The sequence below is a fragment of the Cryptotermes secundus genome, unplaced genomic scaffold (genome assembly GCF_002891405.2).
Source record: "Cryptotermes secundus unplaced genomic scaffold, Csec_1.0 scaffold161, whole genome shotgun sequence".
Classification (NCBI taxonomy): domain Eukaryota; kingdom Metazoa; phylum Arthropoda; class Insecta; order Blattodea; family Kalotermitidae; genus Cryptotermes; species Cryptotermes secundus.
Genome location: NW_019738350.1, coordinates 74,620 through 101,391, shown reverse-complemented (window position 1 = coordinate 101,391; position 26,772 = coordinate 74,620). Strand labels below are relative to the sequence as shown.

The window sequence follows — 26,772 nt, the reverse complement described above, 5'->3', positions numbered from 1 at the left end:
CCGTCGCGGTAAGAAGATCCGGACGTGTGTGTAATTGTGTAATTGGGAGCGCGTGATACAGTGATACATAGCTCCCCTACTATAAACGTGTAGACTACTGAAGACAGAGTGAACTGATTTGCGCATAGGGTTATAAAGTGTGAGACCCCGCAACAGTGTTAGCAGTTTAATGCGATTAGGGTTATAAAGTGTGAAACCCCGCAACTGTGTGATAAGTAATTGTAGCCGTTATTTGTAGATCGTTAAATAAATCAATTAAACATCTCTACGGCGTCTTCAGTAACGTAAACACGTTACACTGGTGTCAAAAGTGGAATCAGTAACGCAAAGCACGTTACAATATTGTCTTATTGACTTCATTAATCATACATACAGACATCGTTTTTCTGTGTCACATATCAGATACTCAGACTGCAGTGAAAGTAGGCGATTAGGTCTTCCCGAAATTTGTTTCATACGTATTTGTTGCTGAAGTATATTTCCAATTTAAGAACTAGAGTTTGAAGCATGAATTTAATTGAAATTTTGTTTAAATATTCAGTTCCTACCTCACAGGAAACACGCTGCATCTCCATTATAACGACCAGCGGGGTAATTCCCTTTTCAGGCGCTGTTTATTTCTACAGTCATATGGACACATACATATACTCCGTGAGCAAAATGAACCCAGCTGACCCAATTATGACTTGCTCTGCATGTGAAATGACTGCCCTAAAACAGTGCCGCCATCATGCGGAAATTACGGTATGGTAGAAAAGTCGTTTTTAAACAGCACACTAGACTTGCAGCGTGAGACAGGTTGGCTGTGTTTTTACACGTGAGTTGCTGGGTTGTTGGCAGAAGTACAAGGGCATATTTTGCAGCTGGATTATGGGAGCGAAAGCGAGGCACTACAGCCCTGTTATCGCTAGGACGCCCCCCCTCCCCACACACACAATTCTTATCTCAGTGGTCTGTTGGATCTGTGAACATTGTGTTGAGCACGGCCAGGTCTATAAACGCGGACAGTACGACATAACATTTTTACAGTTTATATATTAAGAGAAGGGCACGTGGTAGCGTAGTTGGTTGAGGAACTATGCTACAAGCCGGAAGGTCGCGGGTTCGATTCCCGTGAGGTCACTGGATTTTTTAATTGACCTAACCTTTCCAGCCGCACTACGGCCCTGGGGTCGACTCTTTAACAGAAATCTTCCTGGGGGGTGGGTAAAGCGCGGCCGGCGCGTAAGGCTGACATCACCACTGCCATCTGTGAGCCGATTGTCTAGAAAATATGGGAGCCTCAACGTCTCACAAACATATGGGCCTTCACGGCCTGTTACAGGGGTAGCCTTAGCTTTTAATTTTTTCATATATTAAGAGAGATTGTTTTTTATGTTAAATGCTTTTCGTAAAAAAGCTTAATAAGCCAAATAACCAGGCTGTCAGACACAGGATTCTCACTGGAGATACTCGGCTTCAATCCCATGTGACTTCATGTGAGCTTCGTGTTGAACGAACTGACACTGTAACATGTCTGCCCCCGACTTTCTTCCGTTTTCCCCTGGTAATCATCATTCCACCATTGCTTCATACTCATCTCTCATGCTCCCTGAGGGGTGGGAGGGCCCTGACCAGGCAGCACATTGTCCCAACCTCAGTCTTTAAACCTGGTTCTTATCTCTGTCCAGGCATTTGGCTGGTTACAGAGTAAGGAAATCAGACTTTAAAGCACTGATTAATTTTTCCATGTTGGCCCATCTGCTTCCCAGTATTGTGTTGATATCTCAAATATGATTGCAGTTTGGAAAACTAGGAAACTGAGGTGGATGTTAATAAAGCTTGGGAAACTATTAGAATATAAAAATGTCTGCCAAAGAGAGCCTAGGTTATTATGAACCGAAGAAGCATAAGCCATTGTTCAGTGAAGGATGCTCAAAATTATTAGATCAAAGAAAGCATACCAAACTGCAATGGTCACAGGATCCAAGTGAGTTAAATGGGGATAATCTGAACAATATAAGATGTGAAATCAGCATGCATTTCAGGAACAAAAAGAGGGGATATCTGAAAGACAAAATTGATGAGCTTACAATGAACAGTAAAATGCATGGCAAAATCATGATATAAAGATAGCAAACAGATGTTTTGAAAATATGGCACAATTAAGATATTTGGGAACAACAATAACAGATCGAAACCTGATTCAGGAGGAGATTGAACTCGGGTAATGCTTGGTACCATTCAGACCAGAACCTTTTGTCTTCTCGTCAGCTGTCCAAAAATATAAAAATTAGAATATACAAAACTATAATTTTGCCTGTGGTTCTGTATGGGTGTGAAACTTGGTCTCTGACATTAAGGGAGGAACATAGACTGAGGGTGTTTGAGAACGGGGTGTTGAGAATATTTGGACCAAAGAGAGATGAAGTACCAGGAGGTTGGAGAAAACTGAAAATGAGGAGCTTCATAACTTGTACTCCTCTCTAAGTATAATTAGAATGACCAAGTCAAGGAGGATGAGGTGGGCAGGTCATGTAGCACAAATGGGGGAGGCGAGGAATGCGTATAGGATATTGGTGGGAAAGCCAGAAGGAAAGAGACCACTGGGAAGACCAAGGCGTAGGCGGGTGGACAATATTAGAATGGATCTTAGAGAGATACAATGGGATGGTATTGATTGGATTGATCTGGCTCAGGATAGGGACAAGTGGGGGGCTCTTGTGAACACGGTAATGAACCTTCGGGTTCCATAAAATGCTGGGAAATTCTTGAGTAGCTGCAGAATTGGCAGCTCCTCCAGAAGGGCTCAGCTCCATGAGTAAGTAAGTAAGTAAGTAAGCAAGCAAGCAAGCAAGCACATCTGCTTCCACATAATAGTCTCCAGATCAACTACATTAAATACTTCCGAGTTATTTTGATTAATTTTTATAACAGCTGAAGAACATGCGTTAGAAAAGATGGTGCAGTGGATACAAAACTGTAGTCACAAAATTGGAAGGGAACAAACATCTTGGGAGATCTAAGCATAGTTGGGAAGATAACATTAAAGTGGATTTCAGATAGGTTGTGAATGTGGTCAAGATGTAGGGTTTAGTTATGGGCTTTTGTGAGGCCATAATGAATTATTTTTGTTCCATGAAATACAGGGAACTTCTTGACTGACTGAGTGCACATCAACTTACCAAGGGGGACTCAGCTTTATGTAGTCAAATTCTGTTATTTCTCGGGGGGGGGGGGCAGTTTACTTAATGGTCCAAATGAACCTGTAAGACTACACGTTTGGCGCCTTGTAACAGGTTTAGATAAGATTTTATGCACTTCTATTGTAATATTAGTTAATGCTGTTTGTAGGTTTAATGAACTTCTGTTCCTTCAAGACCTAAAAGGCCAAAATGGCCACACTACGACTTCCATTTTAAATGTATAAATGTCAGTAACTAGCTATGGAGTAGAGTCCTTGAGAAGCTAACTGTTAGTCAGTTAGCCAATAAGTAAAAGTAAGTAAAGCTATCCCTGTACCAGGCCTTGAAGGCCCATAGGGTTGTGAGATGTTGAGGGTCCCACATTATCTAGACAATCTGCTCAAAGATGGCGGTAATGTTGTCAGCCTTACACGCCAGCCGCACTTTACTCCCCAGGAAAAAAAGAGAGAGAGACAAGAAAAATATTTTGGGTCATGATGCCATATAGTTTTCTATAGAAGTTTCGGATGGCAATGCTGTCTCCATCTTCGGTGTTAAAGAAAAAACCAAGCAAGAAGCAAGTGGGCAGCAGGTTCTGCTCTTCATGATCACCTCTGTGTGAACCCCAAATGCATCATTCATTACTGTGTTCACAGCTGCTAGTCCTTGTACTGAGCTGGATTAATCCAACCTTCGATTGTGTTTCTTTAAGATACAGCCTAATATAAATCATCTCATTTATGTCGATGTTTTCCTTTCAGATCGTCCAACAAGAATTTTATATGTATTTCTCACTTTCCCTACTTGTGTTACATGCTCCATCCACCTCATCCTCCTTGTAAGTTTTGAAGTTTTCATTGCAGTGATTTTGGTGTAATCTTGTAGTTAGATATCAGTGTTTCAGAGGAATATTCTGCCTCTGACTTCAGGGTCAAAGTGAGAATGCAGTTAGATTATATAGAGATGAGCGATGACCGCTTTCTCACACTTTCGTGTCTCCCCTGTGACAATACTTTGGCCTTAAACTGGGCCTTTTTCTTTTCTTTCTTTCTAATTTTCTGTTTACTGTTCTTACAGGCCCAGACTGTCTCCTGTCCCTCTCATGTGGATCTGAGTTATTACTTTACAATCTGCCTACATAACATTCCACATCTTCACAACATTCACATTGACCCTGAAGATGGATGTAGCATATTCCTCTGAAAATCTTCATTGGTTGCATCCTGTTGTGTGTTTCATATTATATATATAGAAATTATGTCAACCATCAACACAACAAATATACTCAGTTTTAATATTTAATGTAGCAGCAATAAATGATTGAATATTAAAACTGAGTATATTTGTTGTATTGACAGTTGACATAATTCCTGTATATTCCTCTGAAAAGTTGGTATCCACTTAACAAAACTAAAAGGTACCACAACCCAGAAGGTCACAGTCCGAAACATCCTTCTTGATCTTACAATCCTAACATCACTGGTGAAAAGCACAAATTCTGCTCATTAGGCAGCTTTTTATAACTTTGTATTACTGACTCTTTTGCTTGGATAATTGATTTAACAATACCGGATTTTTTATTCTTTCAGATTTTGGAACACATGAAAGATGAGCATAAGGAACTGGTGTGGGTGAAGGCTTATAACAGTCTTGTATATGATAATTTTGATCATAAGACAGACTACATATGTACCCACATCTTATCCGCTTATAGAGAAATGTTTTGGTGCCACTCCAAACGAGATGCCAAGCAGGGGAAGCTGTTTGAGGTGATCCAGTACATAGGAAGAAAGGAGAAAGCTGCAGAATTTGAATATGAATTTGAATTCTATTCCAAAGGAAACAACAGAACAGCAATCTTCAGGAATAAAGTGCATAGTGAAGATGATGTGGAAAACATTTATGAATCTGGAGACTGCTTAGTATTGGATCTTAGCATGCTAAAATATTTCGTTACTGAAAAGAAACAGCTATTTTATAATTTTAAAGTGGAGAAGGTTTTGTAGACAGGAATTTTATGTTAAGATTGCTTTAGTTTACCATGACACTGTCCTCTGAAAGAGCAGAGAATTTAGTTCTGGGCTTGTATAATAAAGAAAGACCAATTCCTAAATTACTTAAGCAGATATTTTACCTAGCATTTCAATGAGGAAAACAGAAATAATGTCATGAGTCTCTACAATTTCATGGTGTGTGAGATACATAATGGTTTGCAATGGTGAAACTGATGAACACTTATAATTATAACAAAATTACTTATGAATTAAAGTAGACAGTTCTGCTCAGATAATGAAAAAAACAAAACATAATAGTTCTAATATCTACTAGTACCTGTCTTTCTTAATTACTTGTTGATGTATAGGACAACCAGTGTATAAGAAGCATTATGATTTTGAGGGGCATTTCTAAAGGAAAAAAACTGCACTTTATACAGCAGGAAATATGGTAAATCAGGAATATTACTGTGCACATCATAAATGCATTCATGCAAAACAAATGCATCAAATTCCATGTCAGTCTGCTGAATGCATATGTCATGGCTTTTAATCATGTCTGATATTGGCATTTTAGTACTATTATTATAATCATGATGATGATCAGTAATTGATGGGTCCAAAATTATCTGTGCTCCATATTACACTCTACTTAAAGGTAGAAATGGTCTTTAAATAAAACAATCTTTGAAATATACTGATTGATTCTCAACTGTACAGGCTGTGTAGTGTCAAACGCCGACTGTGAATCATGGAATAAACATATGGAAGGAAGTGGCTGTGGTATATTTTAAGGTACTACCTATGTATTTGCCTGACATAAGAATACCATGAGAAGTTTTGCAACGAAACTTGTCAGTGGGCAGAAATTTGAACATGAAACTTCCTAGATATGAAGTACAACTGTTAACCACATGCAATGTTCAGTTAAAAGTCTACCATAAAACGGTAAAGGTGTCCCTGTGCTTCATTAGTTAAGCACCATGCCAGGAAGAAATATGGGGGAGTGTGGAGGGATAGCTCCACCATTCTTGACCTTGGCATTAGATGGAGGTGAGTGGTCAGCTTCACACCCCTGCCACTCTACCCCCAGGGAAACAGACCCCAATACCCATTGGATTGAAGGCTGGGTAGGCCCCAGAGATGGTTGGATACTGTGGAGGAGAGAAAAATCTTACACTGCCAGGAATCCAACCGGTGCCATTCAGCCCATAGCACGTTGCTGTATCAACTGAGCTATCCCAACTCCTTTTAAAGTCTACTATGAGAAAAATATTTCACACTAGACAGATGTATTTTTTTTTCCATTTCTTGTTTTGCAAAGTAGTTTGAAAACGCATGAGTGGCAAAAAAGAAAATACATTTATGACAGGACTCATGATTAATGTTCATTGCTAATGGCATTAACTGTGCTTAAAGAATGCATGAGCCTTACCTACCACTTAAACAATTTAATACCCGTTTACAAAAATACGTACATACTTAAGCTACTTCTGAACGTAGTGAACACTGAAACACAGGCACTTGTCATATCAGAGAATAAGTTTTATATGCCCATGTCAGAGAGATCTACCGCCTGTGAACTCAGCCACGTTTTGACACTTTCCATTAACTCCTCATTATTGATGAAGTGCTGTGATTTCGACCAGTTCTTTAGGTAGGCACACAGGTAGTAGTCGCTTGGAGCAAGATCAGGGCTGTATGGAGGGTAGTCAAACAACTCCAATATGAAATGCTGCAGCAGTACTCAAGTGCAAGCAGCTGCATATGGATGTGCATTGTCATGGAGGAGCACCACACCAGGTGCCAGCATTGCATGGCTTTTTATTCTGAATGGCCCTACGCAGTTTTATTAATGTTTCATAGAACACTTCTGACATTATTGTGGTCCACTGTTCCATGAATTCTACCATCAAAACACCTTTCCTGTCTTAGAAAACAGTTGCCATCAACTTTGTGACAGAATATCCACAACAGTCTAACTAGTCACAATGTACTGAGCTGTGGATGTCTATAAAATCAAGGATCTGACAAGTATTTGACAGCGTATGCATCCATCTCCTCTAGAGTTAGTGTGATCAAAGGTCAGCTGAAATGCAAAAAAGACTGAAACTAAAGAATATCAGAGAATTTGACTTACATGTTGTAATTCCATGTAAACCCAGGGCTCTTGAGCCAGATGTGACACTGTTACTTTTCAGTGTGTAAAGAACTTTTATATCGATATCATCAAGAAGCATCTTCTTTTGCTAAAAGAAGTATTTACAGTCTGATTTATGTAGGCCCTCTTATATTAAGTTAGCTACATTATATGGGAATTACAAGGGCTATTCAAAAAGTGACGTCTGGTGAGCTGTTAAGAAACAAGCAAGAGAGAAAAATACATATAAAAATAATGAATGATCATTCTACAAGGAAACGAAGAACACTACAGCATCAAAATGAAGATCTCATTACAGTATCTGCTACACTTAAGATGGCGAAGCATGTACCTCCATCACTGACAACATCTCCCACACCCACAATGTAACAACCAAAGGACAGAATTAACATGAATAATTAACAACCACGAAAGATTGAAATCAGTAATTATGTATGACTTTCTACTATTATTCATGACTCTGGTTGGTAGCCATACTTGAGAACTGTTCTACTACAGTATATAATATAGTATATAGACTGCTCTCTTGTTGGTACAACTTGTTTACGACTGAATGTTGGTTGTGAATTATTTCTCTCCCACTGGGAGTAAAAGGTTTTTCCTTGTCATGCTGTTTCCATCCTTCCTAACAAATTGGCACTCCCTTAGAGTACTTGGGAAATGAGCTCCAAGCTGAGCAGTTCACTTGTGGCCACTGTTACAATAATGGATGCATGTTCATGTATTATTAAAATTATTAATGATAAAAATAGGGAGGCAACTAATTCTCTAACACTGATTTTTATGTTGGATTTCAGATTCTCATGGCAGTGACTATGAAGAGTATAGCCTCCTCAGTTGTAACGCTATATAGTAAAGACTCAGATGTTTCAGAGGGACATATCACCTCCATCTTCAGGGATGAAAAGTAAGCCAAGCAAGAAATCATGCAGAAGCAGGTGGGAAGCCCAGCATTGCTTCTGATGCTTTCTTGCTAGGCTTATGTGTCATCCCTGAAGAAAGAGACAATATGTTCCTTTGAAACACTGGGCTAACTATTGATCTACATGGTGTTCCAACTCACATGACCACTGTCTTCACGGTTTTCAATAATTCCATTACATTGTATTCTAGATTATGATAAAACACTTCAGAAATTGACATAACTTGCAACCTGCAACAGAGTACGGGACCTCAACTGTATACCATAAGTTTATGGTTATTGGCATAACATTCTTGTATTTATCTTCTCACCAACATAACTGCACCATTCCAATTGTATGATACTCACCATTTAAGTTCAAATGATTCTGGTTGAAAACTGAACTCACTGTTATACATTCATATATGTATATCTTGCAGACAATTAAAATTTAATAAATTTCCAAGGAGCAATGAGACTGGATAAATTTAAAAAGCTGGACAATTGTGTTCAAGCAGGTATTTAACTATACCTGTACGAATGACTTCAAATTTAAATATACATATTTCAGTGACAGATGTCATGCTAGGGGACTCCTTTAAAATTCAGCCACCAATTGTGCAGCTACTCAGGAACTTCCCAGCATTTTATGGAACCCCAAGGTTCATTACCGTGTTCACAAGAGCCCTCCACTTGTCCCTACCCTGAGCCAGATCAATCCAATCCATACCATCCCATCCTATCTCTCTAAGATCCATTTTAATATTGGCCACCCACCTACATTTTGGCCTTCCCAGTGGTCTCTTTCCCTCTGGCTTTCCCACCAATATCATATAAGCATTTCGCTTCGCACCCATTCGTGCTACATGCCCTGCCCATCTCACCCTCCATGACTTGATCATTCTAATTACACTTGGAAAAGAGTACAAGTTATGAAGCTCCTCATTATGTAGTTTTCTCCAACCGTCCATCACTTCATCTCTCTTCAGTCCAAATATTCTCCTCAACACCCTTAGTCTGTGTTCCTCCCTTAATGCGTGAGAATAGTTTCACACCTATACAGAACCACATGCAAAATTATAGTATGCATACTTTAATTTTTGTTTTTAGATAACCATAACCAAACACTGGATCAAATTAAACTAAACATCCATTCTACAGCAAAAATTATTTCAGAGCCATAGGATTATACGATACACAAAACACAGCACCTGATTTGAACGCCAGCATCTAATTCTTCGTCACCAATAAACAACTCAACGGTCTCTCATTGCCCTCATTGCCATCTCTCGATTAAATTACGAAGTTGCGTGTTTAGGTCGTGTAGGGCCACTGTTGCGGACAAAACAAGCCAACTGATGTTTTTCAAATTGTAAAGCGTCTGAACGTCTGTGGCGAAAACGATAATTGGGCATGTGGTTCAAATCGTGTCCTTAAAATGTAAGAAAAGTACGTGCCATGCGCGCAATTTGTAGCAAAAAATTCACAAAATATTAGTTTTTATTATCACGTGATATGTTGCTTGCCTGGAGGGGGAAGAGGGGGCATGAGACATAGAGAATGGGGAATCATGCTATCGCACGCTATCGATGTTGAAAGGTCGAGAAGTTAGTGTTGAGTTTTGGTATGTGTCGTTGCTCTATGTTTAGTTTGCAGGTGTATAAGGTGTAGTGACATAAGCTGTTCTATCAACCATACTACTCTTGAACTCATAGTGTGTTTGTATTCCGCTTATACCAGTGCAAAGATGAATCGACAGAATAGATTTGCTTCAAGTCAAGAACAAGTGAGACGACAGCCAACTATCAGAAACATAGCTCTCCAAGCTAACGGTGGTCGTATGCTCTCAGGTACTGATAGCTAGCGTAAAGCAGAATTAATATCACAGATAATATAGCGAGAACACAACGACGTACTTGGCCCTTATGAATAATGCTCAATGACGAACTTTGGCCCGGATATCAGGTCGTATGGAAAAGGATTGCATGATCTGGGAGTAACATATTCACGTCGACGCTAGCGCGAAAGCCCAGTTCAGGGACAAGCTACAGTAGTCGCACGGTGAACCTACCCGCTCCCCTGGCTTTGGGAATGCAAACCTAGTAAACTCTGATATAACCGACACAGTGCAAACAGCTGAATCCAAACTAAGTCCTATAGCTTTTACTGAATGAAGAATTGTTAGGATATATTCAGAACAGCTATGTGACTTGATCAGAGTGGTGTACCTGTGATCAGTACTTATTACTTTTATCGTATGGAAGGCACCAATACTATAATACTTATTTTTTTATTGCTAGTGGGGTGGGACTAAGTCCCTTGTACTGCGGCCACTTCTGGCGTATTGTACCAGCCCCACATGATAGGTGAGGGTGATTGTGGAGCGATTGGTGGAATGAAGATTGGCAGGGGAAACCGAAGTACTCGGAGAAAACCTGCCCCAGCGCCACTTTGTCCACCACAAATCCCACTTGACCAGACCCGGGATCGAACCCGGGCCGCCGCGAAGGGAAGCCAGCGACTAACCGCTTGAGCTAGGGCGCGGCCCGGCCTACTATAATACTTAACTACATACGGAAATTGTGTACACGTCACAGACATACAACTATAAAAATGAGATACAGTACGACAGAACCGCATACAAAATTTTCAATTACCAGGATAAGCACTGTACCCAAGGTTATAAAAATGACGTGAAAACACGATCTTTATCATTTTAAGATACTGTGATACACTGACACATTTAAAATTTAAAACGACACAAATTCCTCAACAGAGTATAAAGAGTGATTCAATATAAAGGATTTTAAGTCCTTTTTAAATTTAGTGTTGTACCCATTTCTTGGTGATCTGTTGAAATTCATTGGCAGGCCATGTAAATCATTCTGTAATGTTTAAACAGGCATTGCCAACATACTGACATCAGTTAAAGAGAATGGGAAAATCTGAAGTGAAGTCCATTGTTACAAGTGCCATTGTAAATCCATGAACTGCATCTCAGAATGAACTTACTTCAGGGTCAGGCCAACAACATTTCTCAAGCTTTGCATAACTGTCATGGCTACATATAGAACAGCATTTTTCCCCCTGATAATATAAGGTGACTTACATTAATTTAAATCAGCAATAACACGAGTCAGTTTGCAAGTTCGTATTTATTGTAACTTTTATGTGATGATATCCTTTTAAGTGTTCTTCGTACAGTGTGAATATAATGTACACCAAATGGGGAAGTCATGTCCATCCATATCTTTCATCTTGAAAGATACTTAATGCATTTCACTTAAGTTTGTTATTTTTATCTATACTAACTTTCGTCAAGTTAATCGTTTTTTGTTAAAATTTACCACATGTAACTGCACGAGGCTCAAATTGAAGATATAGATTTCTCAAAAGTGGTTCATCATTGGGCAACTTTACATGGAGCATAAATCACATTACAGTTTAAAGCTCTTATTTGAAATACTTTTGGATATTATGTATATTTAACAAAATATATAAATTATTTCTGACTTCAGTAGTGTGACAGTAGATATTATTATATGTAAAGCCTGAACTGATTTACATCACTAATATTGTTTATAGGCTCCAGAGTTTAAGCACATTATCAGTGGAAATATAAATTATGTCTCCAGTAATTGATTTGTATCAACAATGAATGTAACACCAAGGCCAATGATGTGTGCAAAATGACAACAGAAAGCGATTTATGATTCTCATATGAAAAGAATAGCTGAGCATCAGTTGAGCAAGAATATACTGGTCACTCTCAAATTTTGAACTGAGTCTCATCACTAATGTTGATCATAATCTCTCACAGTTTTAAGTAACATACATTGTTCACTGGTTAATTTACTTGACTTTGCCTGGGTGCAAAACTGTGTTTCTACCAACAGTAAACAGTGTATGTAAAACTGCAAAGAAATCATTTGGGAAATGTGTATGCCAATTGGGAGCACATCTTTCTATCACAGATGACCATGACCATGTTTTTTTAAACAAGTTCACTGTTAGTGAATAATAATTCATTGAAATTCTTGATTGTTGGCTATTCAGTTCTGCAGTTAATTATTTATGGAGAATGTGATAGGCGGCAAAATTGGGCGTAAGAAGAATGACGGTTCTTATTTCAAGAAAAATGTATTCTTACATAAAAGATTAGGCACAGTAGATCACTGTGGTCACGGTGCAAGGGCCAAGAAGGCCCACTCCTTATACATTCATTCATACATAAAAGATTCTTTTGTGCTGTGAGTTAAATTCTGTTTAGATGGGAATAGTGTCAGCATGCATATGCGTCAAGTTGCAGTGGAAGACGCTCGTCGCAAAATGGAAATGAAATACAAGAAGGAGGCAGAAGAAGCTGCTGAAAAAAAGAAGGAGGTTAGTAACAATTTGTTGCATGTGCTGCAGTTCCCAAACATTTGAACAATTTTTTTTAGTTGCTAGTGGGGTGGGGCTAAGTCCCTTGTACTGTGGCCACTTCTGGCCTACTGTACCAGCCCCAGATGATAGGTGAGGGTGATTGTGGAGCAATTGGTGAATGAAGATTGGCAGGGGAAACTGAAGTACTCAGAGAAAACCAGCCCTGGCGCCACTTTGTCCACCATACATCCCACTTGACCAGACCCAGGATCGAACCTGGGCCACCGCGGTGGGAAGCCAGCGACTAACCGCTTGAGCTATGGCGCGGCCCTGAACAATATTTAACTAATATTCAAGAGAAGCTTCATGAATCCTGGTTCCTTAGATGCTCAGAATGGTTGGTGCGTCTGGAATTCACTGTAAAAATGCATGTGCATGCACAGACACCCACATATATATTACGGTGATGCCATGTAGTTTTGTAGGTGTTTAATGATATTCAAGAGCAGCATGGAATGACTTTTCACATAGATAAACACTCATTCCAATCTGTATCTTATACACTGCATATCAACACAAGAATTAACATAACTGTTTAATACAGGGAGGAATATTACTTTGTTAACCAGTTCCACGGCTGTGCGCTTCATGGAAACTGGTGCACCACTTGCCACGTATGATTTTTTTTTTTATGAATTTGACTGCCTGACTGTTAGTAACTTTCGGAATGAAGTAGTTAACAATTCACAGATTATAGGAGTGTTGAAAATGCTGCCCCTCTATGTGTAAGTATCTTTCGCAATTAATTGTTTCTTAAAAAAAAATAACAGGTACAACAATCCTTCTTGCACTTAGAGCACATCAGACACCAGCTTTCACTGGATGGAGGACTTAGTGGGTTAGATGTGGATTTTGTGAACTCGAGTAGCAATTATTCTGTGTATTTATGAACCCCTGCAAATGAAACCATGCTTCATCAGAAAAGAATGTCAATTGCAGATCAATCTCACCCTTGATGACAGACTGTAGAAACCAACTGCAAAAATTAACCTTGCTAGTTGGATTGTGTGGCTGCAAGGCGTGGATTACTCTTGTTTTATAGGGTCTAAGATTCAGCAATTGTGTTGCAATTCTTGCAGTAGACTTTGACACTCCAGTCTCTTGAGTTACAAATTTCAGTGATTTTCTAGGTGTACGTTGAAGTCTGCCCCCCCCCATGTCATCTAACTTCGCAGTAAGCACTCAGCTCTTTATGTTTTTGTTTCTTGTCTATTAAGAGTCCCATTGTTCTAAGTTTATTCACCAAACTGTGTATTGTTTGTCTGCTGGGAACTGCATCACAAAATTTACGAAAAGATTTTCGCCAGCACTTTCTAGCAGATCCGTATTTGGTATTGGTATCATACAGAAATAGACATTACTCTAAAGTATACTGCACCATGAAGTACCATACCGCTCGCTAACCATAACTGAGAACCAATGGCTAATGGAGTTGATAACTGTTACCTGCTGCTGGAAAATCAAACTCCCACACATAAACTGCACTCCTCTCTGTAAAACAAAATGGTGTCAAGCAGTCCACAAGTTAATCACTTTCCTTCATTGTAAACGTTATCGGCCATCAGGCATCAGCAAAATTAATATGCTCCTCACAGCCAGTGGTGCAACAGTCGCTGTGAGGCACAGAGCCATGAACTGGGCAACAAAGTTACAAACAACTCTCTGTACATTAATAAGGGATGCAGGTTTATAGTTGGTTGGCACATAACACAGAAGCCCACTTCATTGTAGCTGATGTGAGAAAGTGAATGTATACAGACTCTTGGTTTCATGAGACCTGCCTGAGCTGTTGAACTACTTTTGGGTAGCTCTGTGATTTCACTGTAGAAAAAAAGATGTGTATGACTACAGATATCATAAAATTCATAAAATATGAACATCAGTGACTTAATTTTATATGTGATGTAAACATAGAAGTAAACAGCCTTTTATGAATTAACTGGTACTAACTAATTATGATTGCTGTTAGAGAGAACAGAAGAAACGTGAAGCATGGCTAGCTAGACAAGAAGCTCTTGTTAGGCCTGGCCGTGTTCTGGGAACAGGAAGAACAGCAGAACAGAACCTGCTACACGATTATGTGGAGAATCAACAAGATATGAATGAAACAGAACAGAGTTGGCTAGAGCAGCAATATAATGCTCCTGTTCAGCAAAGAATTCAGAGAGATAAGGAGGCAGTCCAGTCGTTGCAGAGGAGGGTTGGTGTTGTGGATTTATTTTAAATAATTTAAATTAGTTTAAACTTGGGTTAACTTGACATTCTGTAAACATTTTATCCATATGAATGAAATTATCCAGTGCAAAGGAAAGTGTTTTTATCACAGAAAACAGAAAATATATTTTTTATAGCAATTAAATGAGCAGAGCCCATCTTCAGAAGTTAATAGTTGCCAAGAAATCCCCCTCCCCCAAATTTATGGAGCCTGAAGGTCTATTACTGTGTTCACAAGGGCCCATGATGGATTCGTTTGCGAGAATATTATATATATATATAATTTGGTATGCTATAATTTTTTACTAGAATTTATTTTTAATATGAAGTTTGAGCTGAGTCTTTCTTCCAATCAGATATGACTTGTCAGTAAATTATCTGAATTTGTTTTTTAACAAAAGATTCTATATTTTACAGTGATAGCATAATTTACAGTAGTATAAAATGTTATCAGAACCAGTGCCCCTACCTAAGTTACAGAACATATTCTTCACTAGAAATGCCACTGTGACTGTAAGACAAGTAGCAGTTATGTAGGATATTAAAATGTATGAGCAGTAAGTTTAAAATGTTTGATTTTAATCCAGTTCTAATCAGGTTTCCTTATTTTGACTCTGGTGTAATATTTGAAAACTCAACACTGTTTAAGCTTTTCTTTACATGAATAGATATTTAGGCATTACACAGATTTTGGTGCAGTGTGAAAGAACACTTAAATTTATTACTCTAGGGAACATGAACTAGATGAATATTCATTTAAGTTTTGTAAATTTTTCTTTGTTGAGACACTATGCTACAAGCTGAAAGGTTGCAGGTTCGGTACCCAATGATGTCATTGGATTTTTTCAATTTATCTAATCCTTCCAGCCATACTATGGTCCTGGCGTTGACTCAACCTCTAACAGAAATGAGTACCAGGAATCTTCTTGGGGGTAAAGGGTGGCGAGCGCATAATGCTGACAACCTCACCATCATCTGTGAGCAGATTGTCTAGAAGATGTGGGAGCCTCGATGTCTCACCCCTGTGGGCTTCCACGCCCTGTTACAGGGATAGCTTTACCGTAGTAAATTTTCCTGCCTTAAGTTAACCATTATGTTACTGATTGAAGCGGTTTTGCATTCTAGCAAGAACAAAGCAAAGGAATGAAACTGACAGGACAGAGAGATGTGAGACCTGAGACTGTGGCAAGATCTGCTGCACTGGGCAACACCAGCAGATACAGTGAGTAAATAGCACTCCAACACCTGTAAAATGTGTGTAATTACAGCTCTTGAAGCATGGAACTAATTAAAAGATATACATTAATAATAGATATTGGAATAAATTAATAAAGTAAAAAGTAAAGGTATCCCTGTAACAGGCTGTGGAGGCCCATAGGGTTGTGAGATGTTGAGGTTCCCACATTTTCTACACATTTGGCTCATAGATGGTGGTAATGTCAGCCTTGCGCACTGTCCACCCTTTACCCCCAGGAAGATTCCTGGTACTCATTTCTGTTAAGAGGCTGAGTCTGCCCCAGGTTCATAGTGCGGCTGGAAGGATTAGGTCAATTTAAAAATTCAGTGACCTCATCAGGATTCGATCCTGTGACCTTCCGGCTTGTAGCATAGTGCCTCAACCAACTACGCTACCGTGTGCCCCCTTCAAATAAATTAATACTTGTAATTATTTAGGATATAATGTATTTTGTAAAAAATGAAAGACTCTGAATGTAAAATTTGCAACATTTGTCAAACACTAGGAATTAGAAATCAGATTTTCACACAGTCATCACTCTAAAGATGTACAAGATTCATGAAACAGTTGCTAGCTAGCATTATCTTACAGTAAGGAGTCATGAGAAATTAAAAAAAGTAAACAGCATAAACAAAATAAGCAAACAAACTGCCATTGTAATGAAGGTCTTTTTAGTGTTAAAATTCTTTCTAAAGTTGTCATTTTTAATGTTTCAGGACTTATGGCCATAGTGAAAACCCATACAACTACCCAACACTATATGAGATTTTATATTCTGGCAGTGGTGAATACAAAGGGATGTAATGTGATATAGTTTAGTAGATAGGTACCAGTGTTTCACAGGAACCTGGTATACACTAATACCAACTTACCAAACTACATGGCTTCACATTCCAAAGACCATAACCTTAGCTACTCCGTAGCTTTGACTGACTGCCTTTTTCGTCACTCTTAGTCATATGGTCATTTAAATACCATTAGCAAGTCACGCAGTGCAAAATTTAAATTAGGACACAAGGAATTAATGCTGCCATACTTTTATGAAATTAAAATTGGGTGCATCCACTTATGAAGTGCCTAACATCTTGACAAGCAGAATGTTACATGCTAAACAGTTAAACTTAAAAAAAAAACAACTAACAACACTACAACAGTTCTTTCTTCATCCACTAAAGATTCTTAATTTATTATGCAGGTCTTCCTAATCGAACCAGTGACTATTTTCTGGGAACTGGCTATTCTGCTACACAGGCCAGCTCAAATAGTAATGGTAAGTTTGTTACGTTCATAATATTGAAGTTACTTGAATCCTTTTTGAGAACAATCATAGATAGTAGTAGTATAGGGCGTCAGGTCATGTTGTTCAAGCAGGTGTAGCGAGTCCTGGCTGTATGCTGCAGACTACCGGCAGCTGTACACCATTCCTTGCAAGCAGTCATGGTTTCATTGAACATAAGCAGAAAAACATCCTTTTTTTTTAAGAGCAGTTATAAGGTAAAGTAAAGTTTGCCCTGTGCTTAACTAATTAAGCAATATGCATGAATATATAGGGGGGAGTGAATGTTTAGATCATGTATTCTTGCAGCAGTAGTTGCAGATTTGTGGTTAGCCTCGCACCCTGGCTACTTTACCTCCGGGGAAAGAGTCCTTGGTATTCATTGGGTGTAAGTCTGGATGGGCCCCTGAACTGGTCTGGAAAACATAGAGAGGAGAACAATCTTACCTCTACCAGGACTCAAAACCCAGCCCCTCAGGCAACCTGCCGGTAGCCAGTCGTTATACCGACTGAGTCATTCTGAGATTATTGCTGTATTACTTCTATCACATAGGACGTGCTAACCGAGGGACTGTTCCAAACACTAACCATGTTTTTGTGGCTGGGAGCACAGCAGTATCAGCAAGATCAGATAGCTGTGGTAAGTACACCAAATTTATAAAACCAACTGGAAAACTGCTAGTTTTTAGAATTCAAAATAGTAACTGAAAAATTGTCCATTTTGTATCATTCAGAGGTGATTACGCTTATTGATTCCATCACAGGATTTGCTGTACAATCAGCTGTTGCAAAAAGTGGCCATGTTTTGGGAGGAGGGAATACTGCAGCATTACCCAGGTCAGATAACTGTGGTAAGTTCATCAAGTTTATAGAACCAACTGGAAAACTGCACACCTTTTAAAGCCAGGAATTCCAAAAGAATTGCTGTAACATACCTAGAATTTAGAAAACCAACCAAAAAATTGTCCAGTTTGTATGAGCAATCTTCCGCCATATAGGATTTACCAACTAAGGAGCTGTTGCAAGCAGTGGCCATGTTACAGGATCTGTCAGTGCTTCAGGTGGTGGTTGTGTGTTGGGAATAAAGAAATGCTACTGGAACAAGCAGTACAAATGGGGGAAGGGGGTTAACTGAAGATGATTCCAGTTCAGGTCAATCCTTTCAAGTTTCTAACATGGAAAGTCATATGAAAGTTCAGCCTAAAATAATAAAATATTACATCAGAGTCCTTACAGTTTCTTGATGAAATTGAGATCATTGTGGATACAGTTCTTTTATGTTATTTGTGAAAAGTTACTTGTGTCATAAGTCAGTTTTATGGGTCCTGATAATGCAGACTTCAGAGCAGGAGAGACCTGATTTGAAAGCAGCAGTGCAAATTTCAATATTTCAGAGTGTCTTATAGACATTTTACCTTATAGAGTGTGACAAAAAAATATTGGTTCATCAGTGGAATCTGAAAATTGAAATGACCATGCAGTGTGAGCACAAGGACGTTTCAGTACAGCACATATTTTGAATTCAGAAATCTGCTGAAAAATTATGGTAACTTGCACTGTTCATTGTACACTGGAACATAACATAAGGTTATGAGCAAAAATTTTGAGGACTGAAGAACAAAAAAGTATGCAGTAAAAATAAATATATTGGAGTATATATTTCGTTTTCCATCATTCATGGGTTTAGTTGCATCAGAAATCATGTTTTAAATATCTGGAAGGTGAAAATGTTTTCTTGTGCTTCCAGTGTTGGGTTTCCATACTATTTCACAATTTTGTGATGCTGCTTTTGTTTGTTGCAATCATACAGCGAATCTTAATGGCAGTGATGTAAGGTCAGAGAGCTAGATAATTTACAGTAATTCTTTAGTTTGAATGAAATACACTTCAGATTTTTTTGTGGGATTCATAACATGTGCATCTGGAAATTAATATAGTACATACGCATAAGATGTCTTAAAATCCAATTAGCAGTGTTATTTCTACAAAGGAATGTTTTGTAGTAATGTCAATACNTTTTGTGGGATTCATAACATGTGCATCTGGAAATTAATATAGTACACACGCATAAGATGTCTTAAAATCCAATCAACAGTAGTCATGTCAATATGTCAAAGAGAATGTGAATTCTGGATGTTTTAGTGAGAGATGTACAAGCCCGTCAAAGAAGAGAAATGTTAGCATCACGCAGGAGGCTTCAAGAACAGTACAATGTCCAGGTTAGACAAGCTGCTGAGGCCAAAAAGCAAGTAAGTGCAGATACATCACTCCTTGTATATAAGACTGTGTCAGTTTGAGGACAACTGAATACAAGACTGTGTTTCTGGAGAAAAGTTTTCCGTTGACATAAACCTTGGCCAGAGTGAAGCTCATATAATCCTTTTTAATGGTGATGTAATTCTTACATCAAACTAGTTGTTGCTACTGTGCATTACAAGCATGGTAAAAGTAAGCTTCTCACTGTGCTTAATTAAGCACACCACGATGACACTTGCAAAGTGGACATAGAGCTCTGCGCAATATCAACATCAATAAGATATGAACACATTATTTTTTCCATGCACAGAAAATGTTATATAAAAGAAAGCTGTCAAAATATTTTAGTCCCTTTTTACCTCATTTTGACAGTGTATGAGGTATATGTCAGATATCCACTTACGAGGCTTCACACCACCAGTGCAGAACTACTGATATAAGAGAGAGAGGAGGAGTGAGAGTAAGTAAGTAATAGGTGTAGATGACTGCATAATGAGTTTTGCAATTTGTAGTATTCACTTTCCCCTATTTACATGGGTGAGGCATGTAGCACACATGGGAGAGTGAGAAATGCACATAAATTCCAATTGTAAAACCTCAAAAGAGACCCAAGAATAGATGGGAGGGTATTAAATTGGATCTTAAGGAAATGGAAAAGGTTGTGAGTGTAGAGGCCAATCAAGGGCTGTTGTGAATGTGGTAATGAATCTTTGGATTCCACAAAAGACAGGTAATTTCTGGCCTAGCTGAGCAACTATTAGCTCTTGAAGGACTCTGTTCCATTGAATGCATATTCTCTTAGAAGAATGTTACTTTGTTTAAACAGAAAGAAAGTAGTAGTTTGTCTAACTGATATTACATCACTTTTGTCATCTGCTCTATGTAATATTTTTCAGTTTTTTTCATTTTCTTTTAATAGGAAGAGGAAGACATTGTGGAAAAGCTCAAACACACATCCCTCAAGTAATGTTGCTTACATAGAAATCTGTTTCTCAGTTTCACGAAGAATATTGTTCAACATTTACTTATAAGACACACATGGTATAAGGTTCTTCATTTCTGGGCACATATGGCTCGCAGTGTCACTGCTTATTACAGATAATCGTTCCCCATTCTTAAAATGAACAATTAAAAAACTAACCATTTATTTCTAAGTGCTGCTGATAACTAACTACAAAACATCACACTTTCTGTGTTTATGTATGCAACAGCCTACAGGAATGCATTTAGGCGAAGCTCTTGCCGAGACCTTTTAATATAATTTAATTTAAGCCAAAACTGTAATTCACAGATCACTTTACTTGATGACACTGAATTTGTTAATGTCTTCATTATAGAGTATGGTGCATAAATTATAGTTTCTGGATCCTACTAATAGCAGTGATGAGGGCTTCATGGTGAGATACATGAGTCACTCTTCATTTTAATTGCTGCTTTCTGTGAGATGAACAGAATGCATGGAAACTTCGATTTTGTGCTCTTAAGTTTTATATTCTGCCTAATCTTATAACACTTTTTTCATTTGGTCTTTGACAAATGCACATAAGAACTATGTTATTTAACCAGTTTTACAGTTTTCCAGAATTTTCATTTCATTTTTGCATGGAAATTAACTCAGTTTTGTTTATAAAGTGTGTGATGATGGTACATTAGTACAAGTATTATGTTTCTGGACATTATCAATCAGCCTGTTTTTATCTAAAATACTGCCCTGTTTATATTTCAAAACAGTGGTGTTGTAGGTAAAAACAGGACAATGGATAATGTCCAGAAACATAATATCTGTACAGATTTGTTTACAATAACCCATTTCAAAGATTAAAAAATAAAGTGAGACTGTTGTGTTGACACTCATGTTCTGATGGTTCTGAAGGTTTGTCTTAGTAAAAGAGACACCTCTTCAGATATAAACTTATTTTAACCTCACGTGAGAGAGCCATACAGTCTCAGAGTTCAAAATAATTAAACGAATGATTGATTGAATAAATAACATGGTATGTAGGTTTATGTTTTGCACTTACATTGTTTTTGTGTTATACCTAAGGACATTTCTTAATTATTTTTCATAGCTTTCCAGTTAATTATAATTATATTCTGGCTATCACTCTGTTACCATTAGGAGTATAACTTAAAATGTGTATTTTATCAGTGTTTAACTAATTAATAGTAAATAAAAATTTAATGACATTTCACTGTATGTCATTTCTTTTTAGGTACATGAATAGTATGTACCTAGGGAGACTACCAAGAAGCTAAGGGAAACTGTTTCTGTTCTGACCTCTAGATAATGTCGAGTGATGGAATAATGTAAAGGTTTCTGTGTTTCAGAATATAGAAATTTATTCTACATCTAACTCAATCAATAACTTACTCATGTGAACACTTAAATGACCCATGTCAATGCAAAATTCAGTATACAGAAGGGAAATACATTGCTACTAAATATTTTGATATGTATTGAAATAGGAATATCAAAAATATATCTAAATCATGTTGCAAAGAGCCATGAGGTGAGGGCATAAAACATACAGACCTACAAAAACAAGACATATGGGATGTCACTCCAGGCCAAGACATAATACACTTCTAGAAGCATAAAAACTAGGATTACAGTTGAAGACAAAGAACAATTTGTATAGTGATCTGAAGCCCTGTGTTTTGCCTAAAAGCACTCAATTGCCTCATGAGAAGTGAATGTAATGGAAAGAAACAACACAATGCTGAAAGTAACCGGAATGTTTTTTGCTCATGGCAAATATGTGGTGTATCAAAAAGTTCCCGAAATTTGAATTTTGCGCAAATGGTTATGAGTACATTGAAATACTGCTAGGTGTCTCCCCACACACCCTTCTTGAATCAGTGTGGAAAGCAGCGTCAGGTTGAGTGGTTGGGTGTATTGTTGTTGAACGTATTTCCACTGTTGTGTTTCCGCGAGTTTGCGGTTTTGCGATGACTGACCTGAGAGAGCAGAGTGTCTGTATAAAGTTTTGTTTTAAACTTGGGAAAACCGCTGCAGAAACGCACCAAATGTTGAAGCAAGCTTTTGGTGACAACAGTTTAGGCCAGACACAAACTTATGACTGGTATAAGCATTTCAAAAATGGCCCAACACTGACCGATGATGACGATCGTTCGGGATGGCCATCAACTGGCACCACACAAGAAAATGTCGCAAAAGTTAGGGATCTGATTCTGCAAGATCGTAGACTGACCATCCAAGACCTCTGTATCACCTAGGGACGAAGATGGTACATATCAACGAATTCTGTCAGAGGAACTGAACGTGAGGAGGATTGCGGCGAAGTTTGTGCCATGACTACTGCAAAATGAACAGAAGCAGCATCGCTTGGAAGTCTGCAGGGAACTTCAACAGCAGCTTCAAGAGGATTCAATCTTTCTTTCAAAGATTGTCACTGGTGACGAAAGTTGGGTTTATGGTTACGACCCTGAAAGCAAGCAGCAATCGTCACAATGGAAGAGCCCTTCTTCACCTCAGCCAAAAAAAGCTTGACAAGTCAAGAGCAACATTAAGTCCATGTTGATCTGTTTTTTTTTTATATTGACGGGACTGTTCATAAGGAGTTTGTCCCTCCTGGTCAGACAGTCAATAAAGAGTTCTGTCGCGATGTTCTAAGGTGTTTGAGGGAGCACATGAGGAGAAAACGTCCAGAGAAGTGGCGCACGAACGACTGGGTACTCCAGTATGACAACGCACGACCACATATGGCTTACATTGTGCAGGAATTTTTGGCTAAACACAAGATGGCAGTTGTTCCCCACCCACTGTACTCGCCAGATTTAGCTCAATGTGACTTCTTTCTCTTCCCCAAGATTTAATCAAGTTGAAGGGGCGAAAATTTGATACAGTTGAGGAAATTCAAGCGGAAACGCAGACTGTACTAAACACCCTAACAAAGAAAGACTTCCAAGATGCATTTCAAAAGTGGCAGAAATGCTGGGATCGGTGTATGTGCTCCCAAGAGGACTACTTTGAAGGTGATGGTAATAGTTTTTAATAATATATTTCGGGAACTTTTGGATAGAACCACGTATATATGTATTATCAGTAAAGCAATCAAATAGTGAGACGTATCAGCAAAACTTGACTGCAATACTCTTACAAATATATGACTAAAATATTAGTTTGACACTGCTTAAGCCCTTGTACCAGTAAGTCACATTTTCTCCTTAAATTTTAAAGCAGGTTTTAATTTTGTAGCAATACTTAAACATTTACAATCAAGTTAAGAAGAAGAATATTTTTTTTACTTTGAAATTTAAGTCTGTAAAAATACAGTTTCATTGCATCCTGTTCTGATTTCAAGGCATGCACCTCTGCTATTGCAGGCACTGCTTCACACTGTAGATGATCTGTTCTTTCATCAGTAAGCCTATTCATCGTTATCTTGCATAAGTTGTTCACAGACTTTGACTCTGTATCAGGCAACATGTTTCTGTAACAAGAAACGAATAATTAAGTAAAATAACATGCCACACCTTCAATTAACTGCAAAATGAACTTTCACTGTGGCATAAAATTTCTCAACTTCACTGTGCAGACCTCTATTTATGACAGCCCACACATTGCGAGATATCTGGCAGAATACTAAGGGTGTGGTTGCTGTGGTCTGGTAAATTTCCCTACATGCCAATCTGAATATTTGTAATTAGTTATCATGCTGTTAAACCAGCACCAGAGGATGAACCAGGGTGTGTCATGACCAGTTAGTGATCTTTAACATTACATTGTCATGAAATTTTAATCAGATTCTCTTTTGCAAGCCATCTATAGTAATCACACCTTGGTGGGAAATCAAAACATACTGGGTTAGTATGTCTCTTAGTACATACATTATACAGTCTAGTAAGTATGCATGAATGACAATACTGAGAGCTGTTTAGAAACAGAAAAACAAAATGTGGATAAGGAGAACTGAATTGCTATTATGAAATTTTAAAATTATATTCTGTTGCTGTGAAAGCTTCAAGATGTTGGTTCATAGCACAGCACTGACAGTATAGAATACATTACAATTAATCTGTGGCCACACTGAGTAACAACATATATTAACTCAAATTTGTGAACCATTAATACTCGCAATGTTTGTTGAAGTNAGAGCTGTTTAGAAACAGAAAAACAAAATGTGGATAAGGAGAACTGAATTGCTATTATGAAATTTTAAAATTATATTCTGTTGCTGTGAAAGCTTCAAGATGTTGGTTCATAGCACAGCACTGACAGTACAGAATATGTACATAATTCTCCCTCACTGTTGGGGTGAGATAATACATTTGTGCCAGTGTGCCTACACTCTACAGCACTATTACAAAACATAAGCAATAGAAGTCATTGTTTTATGGTCAACACAAAAACGAACATACAGACCTGCACAAATACTGTTCTCACACCTTATTCACAACTTCTGTTCCAGTTCCATCTTGACCAGTGCTGCTGCTATAATATCTCTCAACCTGGGACCAAACAAATTTGTATGGGGTTGAAATGACAATGACATTGTAGATTCTCTTTCTAAGGTGCTCAACTGAGTACGTGTCTTCTTCTTCACCTGAAGATGGAAACAGATCCAATTTCCGAAACATCGTGTTTTCCATTCTCTAGACTACCGGACGATGGGAAAAGTCCAAAACTCCAGTAATTCTGAATGACGTAGGACACGTAAAACTTTGTGCCCATGTTCTTCGGTCCATCAATTTGAAACCTGAGAAACAATTTCATATACCATATGTTTAGGACTAGTTGCCTTAAGTTCTTTGACAATATGAAAGAAATTGCATCTCAGACATGTATTTACATAGCAGATTACATGCTGAGAATTTAGTATAATTTTTTGAAAAGACAGACATGCAATAAATATGTACATCTAAATCTGTGACATGCTGCTCCATTAGACAGACTGGTGGCATCAGTCTACACACCTGCAGTTATCTATTCAGAATTGATAACAGTTTTATCAACACTCACCTCTTGTCAAATTTCCTAAAGCCGAAAGCAATATAACAGGCCTGTTTCTATTCCACCATGGAAATCTACATACATAATTATCTGTATGTCTGCCAGTCACTGATTCATGTGCGTAAACATACAGCACTAACAAACTCTGTGGTCTGTAGTCCACAAGTGAACTATACTGACTGAGCAACTGCCACTTGTCAGCGAAGTTAGTGCCAATATTTTGCCGATAAAGGGTGTCGTGTGGTCAGCACAACGGATCCCCATGGCTGTTAATCTCAGTTTTCTAGACTGGAGCCGCTATTTCCTTGAAATAGCTCCTCAATTATCCTCACGAGGCTGGGTGGACCCTGTTCCAGACCCACTACTTCTCAGAAAATCTGGTAGCGCCAGGAATTGAACCAGGGATCTCTGGATCTGTACTCTGACCACTAGACCACGGAGGCGGTCGTGTAAATATACCACTTACTAAAATATGTTACTGGTTTTAAAGTGTCATGGTGTGTTGCTGTTTTTTGAATGTGAGCAGTCTTTCCAGCAAAACTCTGCACATTGAAGCAGCATGCACCTCAAGAACATAGGCAGCACTCCCAGAGACACAGGTGAACTGCGCAATGGTTCTTCTCCGTTAAGTTCCTTGGAGTGGCCTCTCCGGATATCAGGATGCAAGCCGGTCCTTTCTTCCCCGCTGACGTCCTTGGCTGACATCAGAATCACGTGTTCAAGTTAAAAACAACAGACACATTGCTCTTGCTTCCATGTCAACTTAATACAGACAAGCTGTTTTTGAGTTTCTTCATTTTAAGTCAGTGAAACATCATTTAAAGATAAAGTTATATTCAGGATTTCGTGGATATTGGTAGGAACCTAGTCAACGTCTGAACATTGGTCCCAAGAAATGTCACATGGGATGCCATGTTTAACACAGGACTTTTCATTTGCAAGGTATGACTCACACGGCTCCTAGGACTGGTCCAAGATTACCATCCTCTGTACTGTGTTTATCATCACTTTGTTTCTGGGTTCATTCCTGTTCTAAATCAGGCCATATTAACTAGTGGACGCATCTCATATTTCACATAATTACAAGACAAGCTATTCTGAGTGAACCTGCTCAATGATTTTATTAGAACTGATGTTACATTCAATGTCAGTGTGTAAAGGAAGTTTAGA

General features: G+C 38.3%; 2 protein-coding genes and 1 long non-coding RNA gene across 7 annotated transcripts in view; 2 read left to right on the top strand and 1 right to left on the bottom strand.

Annotated features, from left to right (window-relative positions):
* Nucleotides 1-5,932, top strand: part of LOC111870726 (E3 ubiquitin-protein ligase sina-like) — a 12,460-nt gene extending 6,528 nt beyond the window's left edge. Inside the window, exon 4 of the mRNA XM_023863231.2 lies at nucleotides 4,754-5,932. Within this exon, the coding sequence (XP_023718999.1) occupies nucleotides 4,754-5,170 (417 nt within the window). The 3' untranslated portion in view covers nucleotides 5,171-5,932. The remainder of the gene's footprint in view (nucleotides 1-4,753) is intronic.
* Nucleotides 5,933-9,782: 3,850 nt separating this feature from the next.
* LOC111870719 (translation initiation factor IF-2) lies at nucleotides 9,783-26,607 on the top strand. 4 transcript variants are annotated; one of them, XM_023863222.2, is made up of 10 exons: nucleotides 9,785-9,844; nucleotides 9,961-10,070; nucleotides 12,491-12,603; nucleotides 14,615-14,845; nucleotides 15,985-16,081; nucleotides 17,292-17,366; nucleotides 17,926-18,012; nucleotides 18,137-18,223; nucleotides 19,515-19,621; nucleotides 26,138-26,607. In XM_023863222.2, the coding sequence occupies exons 1-10, from the start codon at nucleotides 9,810-9,812 to the stop codon at nucleotides 26,153-26,155; spliced, it is 960 nt and encodes a 319-aa protein (XP_023718990.1). In that variant the 5' UTR covers nucleotides 9,785-9,809; the 3' UTR covers nucleotides 26,156-26,607. The 4 variants fall into 4 exon arrangements, with proteins under 4 accessions (XP_023718991.1, XP_023718990.1, XP_023718989.1 ...); XM_023863221.2 differs by having other exon boundaries at nucleotides 26,129-26,607; XM_023863220.2 differs by lacking the exon at nucleotides 26,138-26,607 and adding an exon at nucleotides 20,548-21,336 and having other exon boundaries at nucleotides 9,786-9,844.
* LOC111870721 lies at nucleotides 23,888-25,806 on the bottom strand. Of its 2 annotated transcripts, none has more exons than XR_004513700.1 (2): nucleotides 25,015-25,806; nucleotides 23,888-24,082 (listed from the first exon to the last, which is right to left on the bottom strand). It is a non-coding gene; the product is annotated as an uncharacterized LOC111870721 (long non-coding RNA). The 2 variants fall into 2 exon arrangements; XR_002843907.2 differs by having other exon boundaries at nucleotides 25,038-25,806.
* Nucleotides 26,608-26,772: the final 165 nt, after the last annotated feature.

What these genes read in the sequence shown, in the direction of transcription:
- LOC111870719 (XM_023863220.2), top strand. Translation starts at nt 9,810, where the DNA reads ATGTTGAAAGGTCGAGAAGTTAGTGTTGAGTTTTG. An exon ending in TCCAGTCGTTGCAGAGGAGG is followed by an intron (nt 14,846 to 15,984) that starts GTTGGTGTTGTG and finishes TTTGCATTCTAG; the next exon opens with CAAGAACAAAGCAAAGGAAT. An exon ending in GGGCAACACCAGCAGATACA is followed by an intron (nt 16,082 to 17,291) that starts GTGAGTAAATAG and finishes TTTATTATGCAG; the next exon opens with GTCTTCCTAATCGAACCAGT.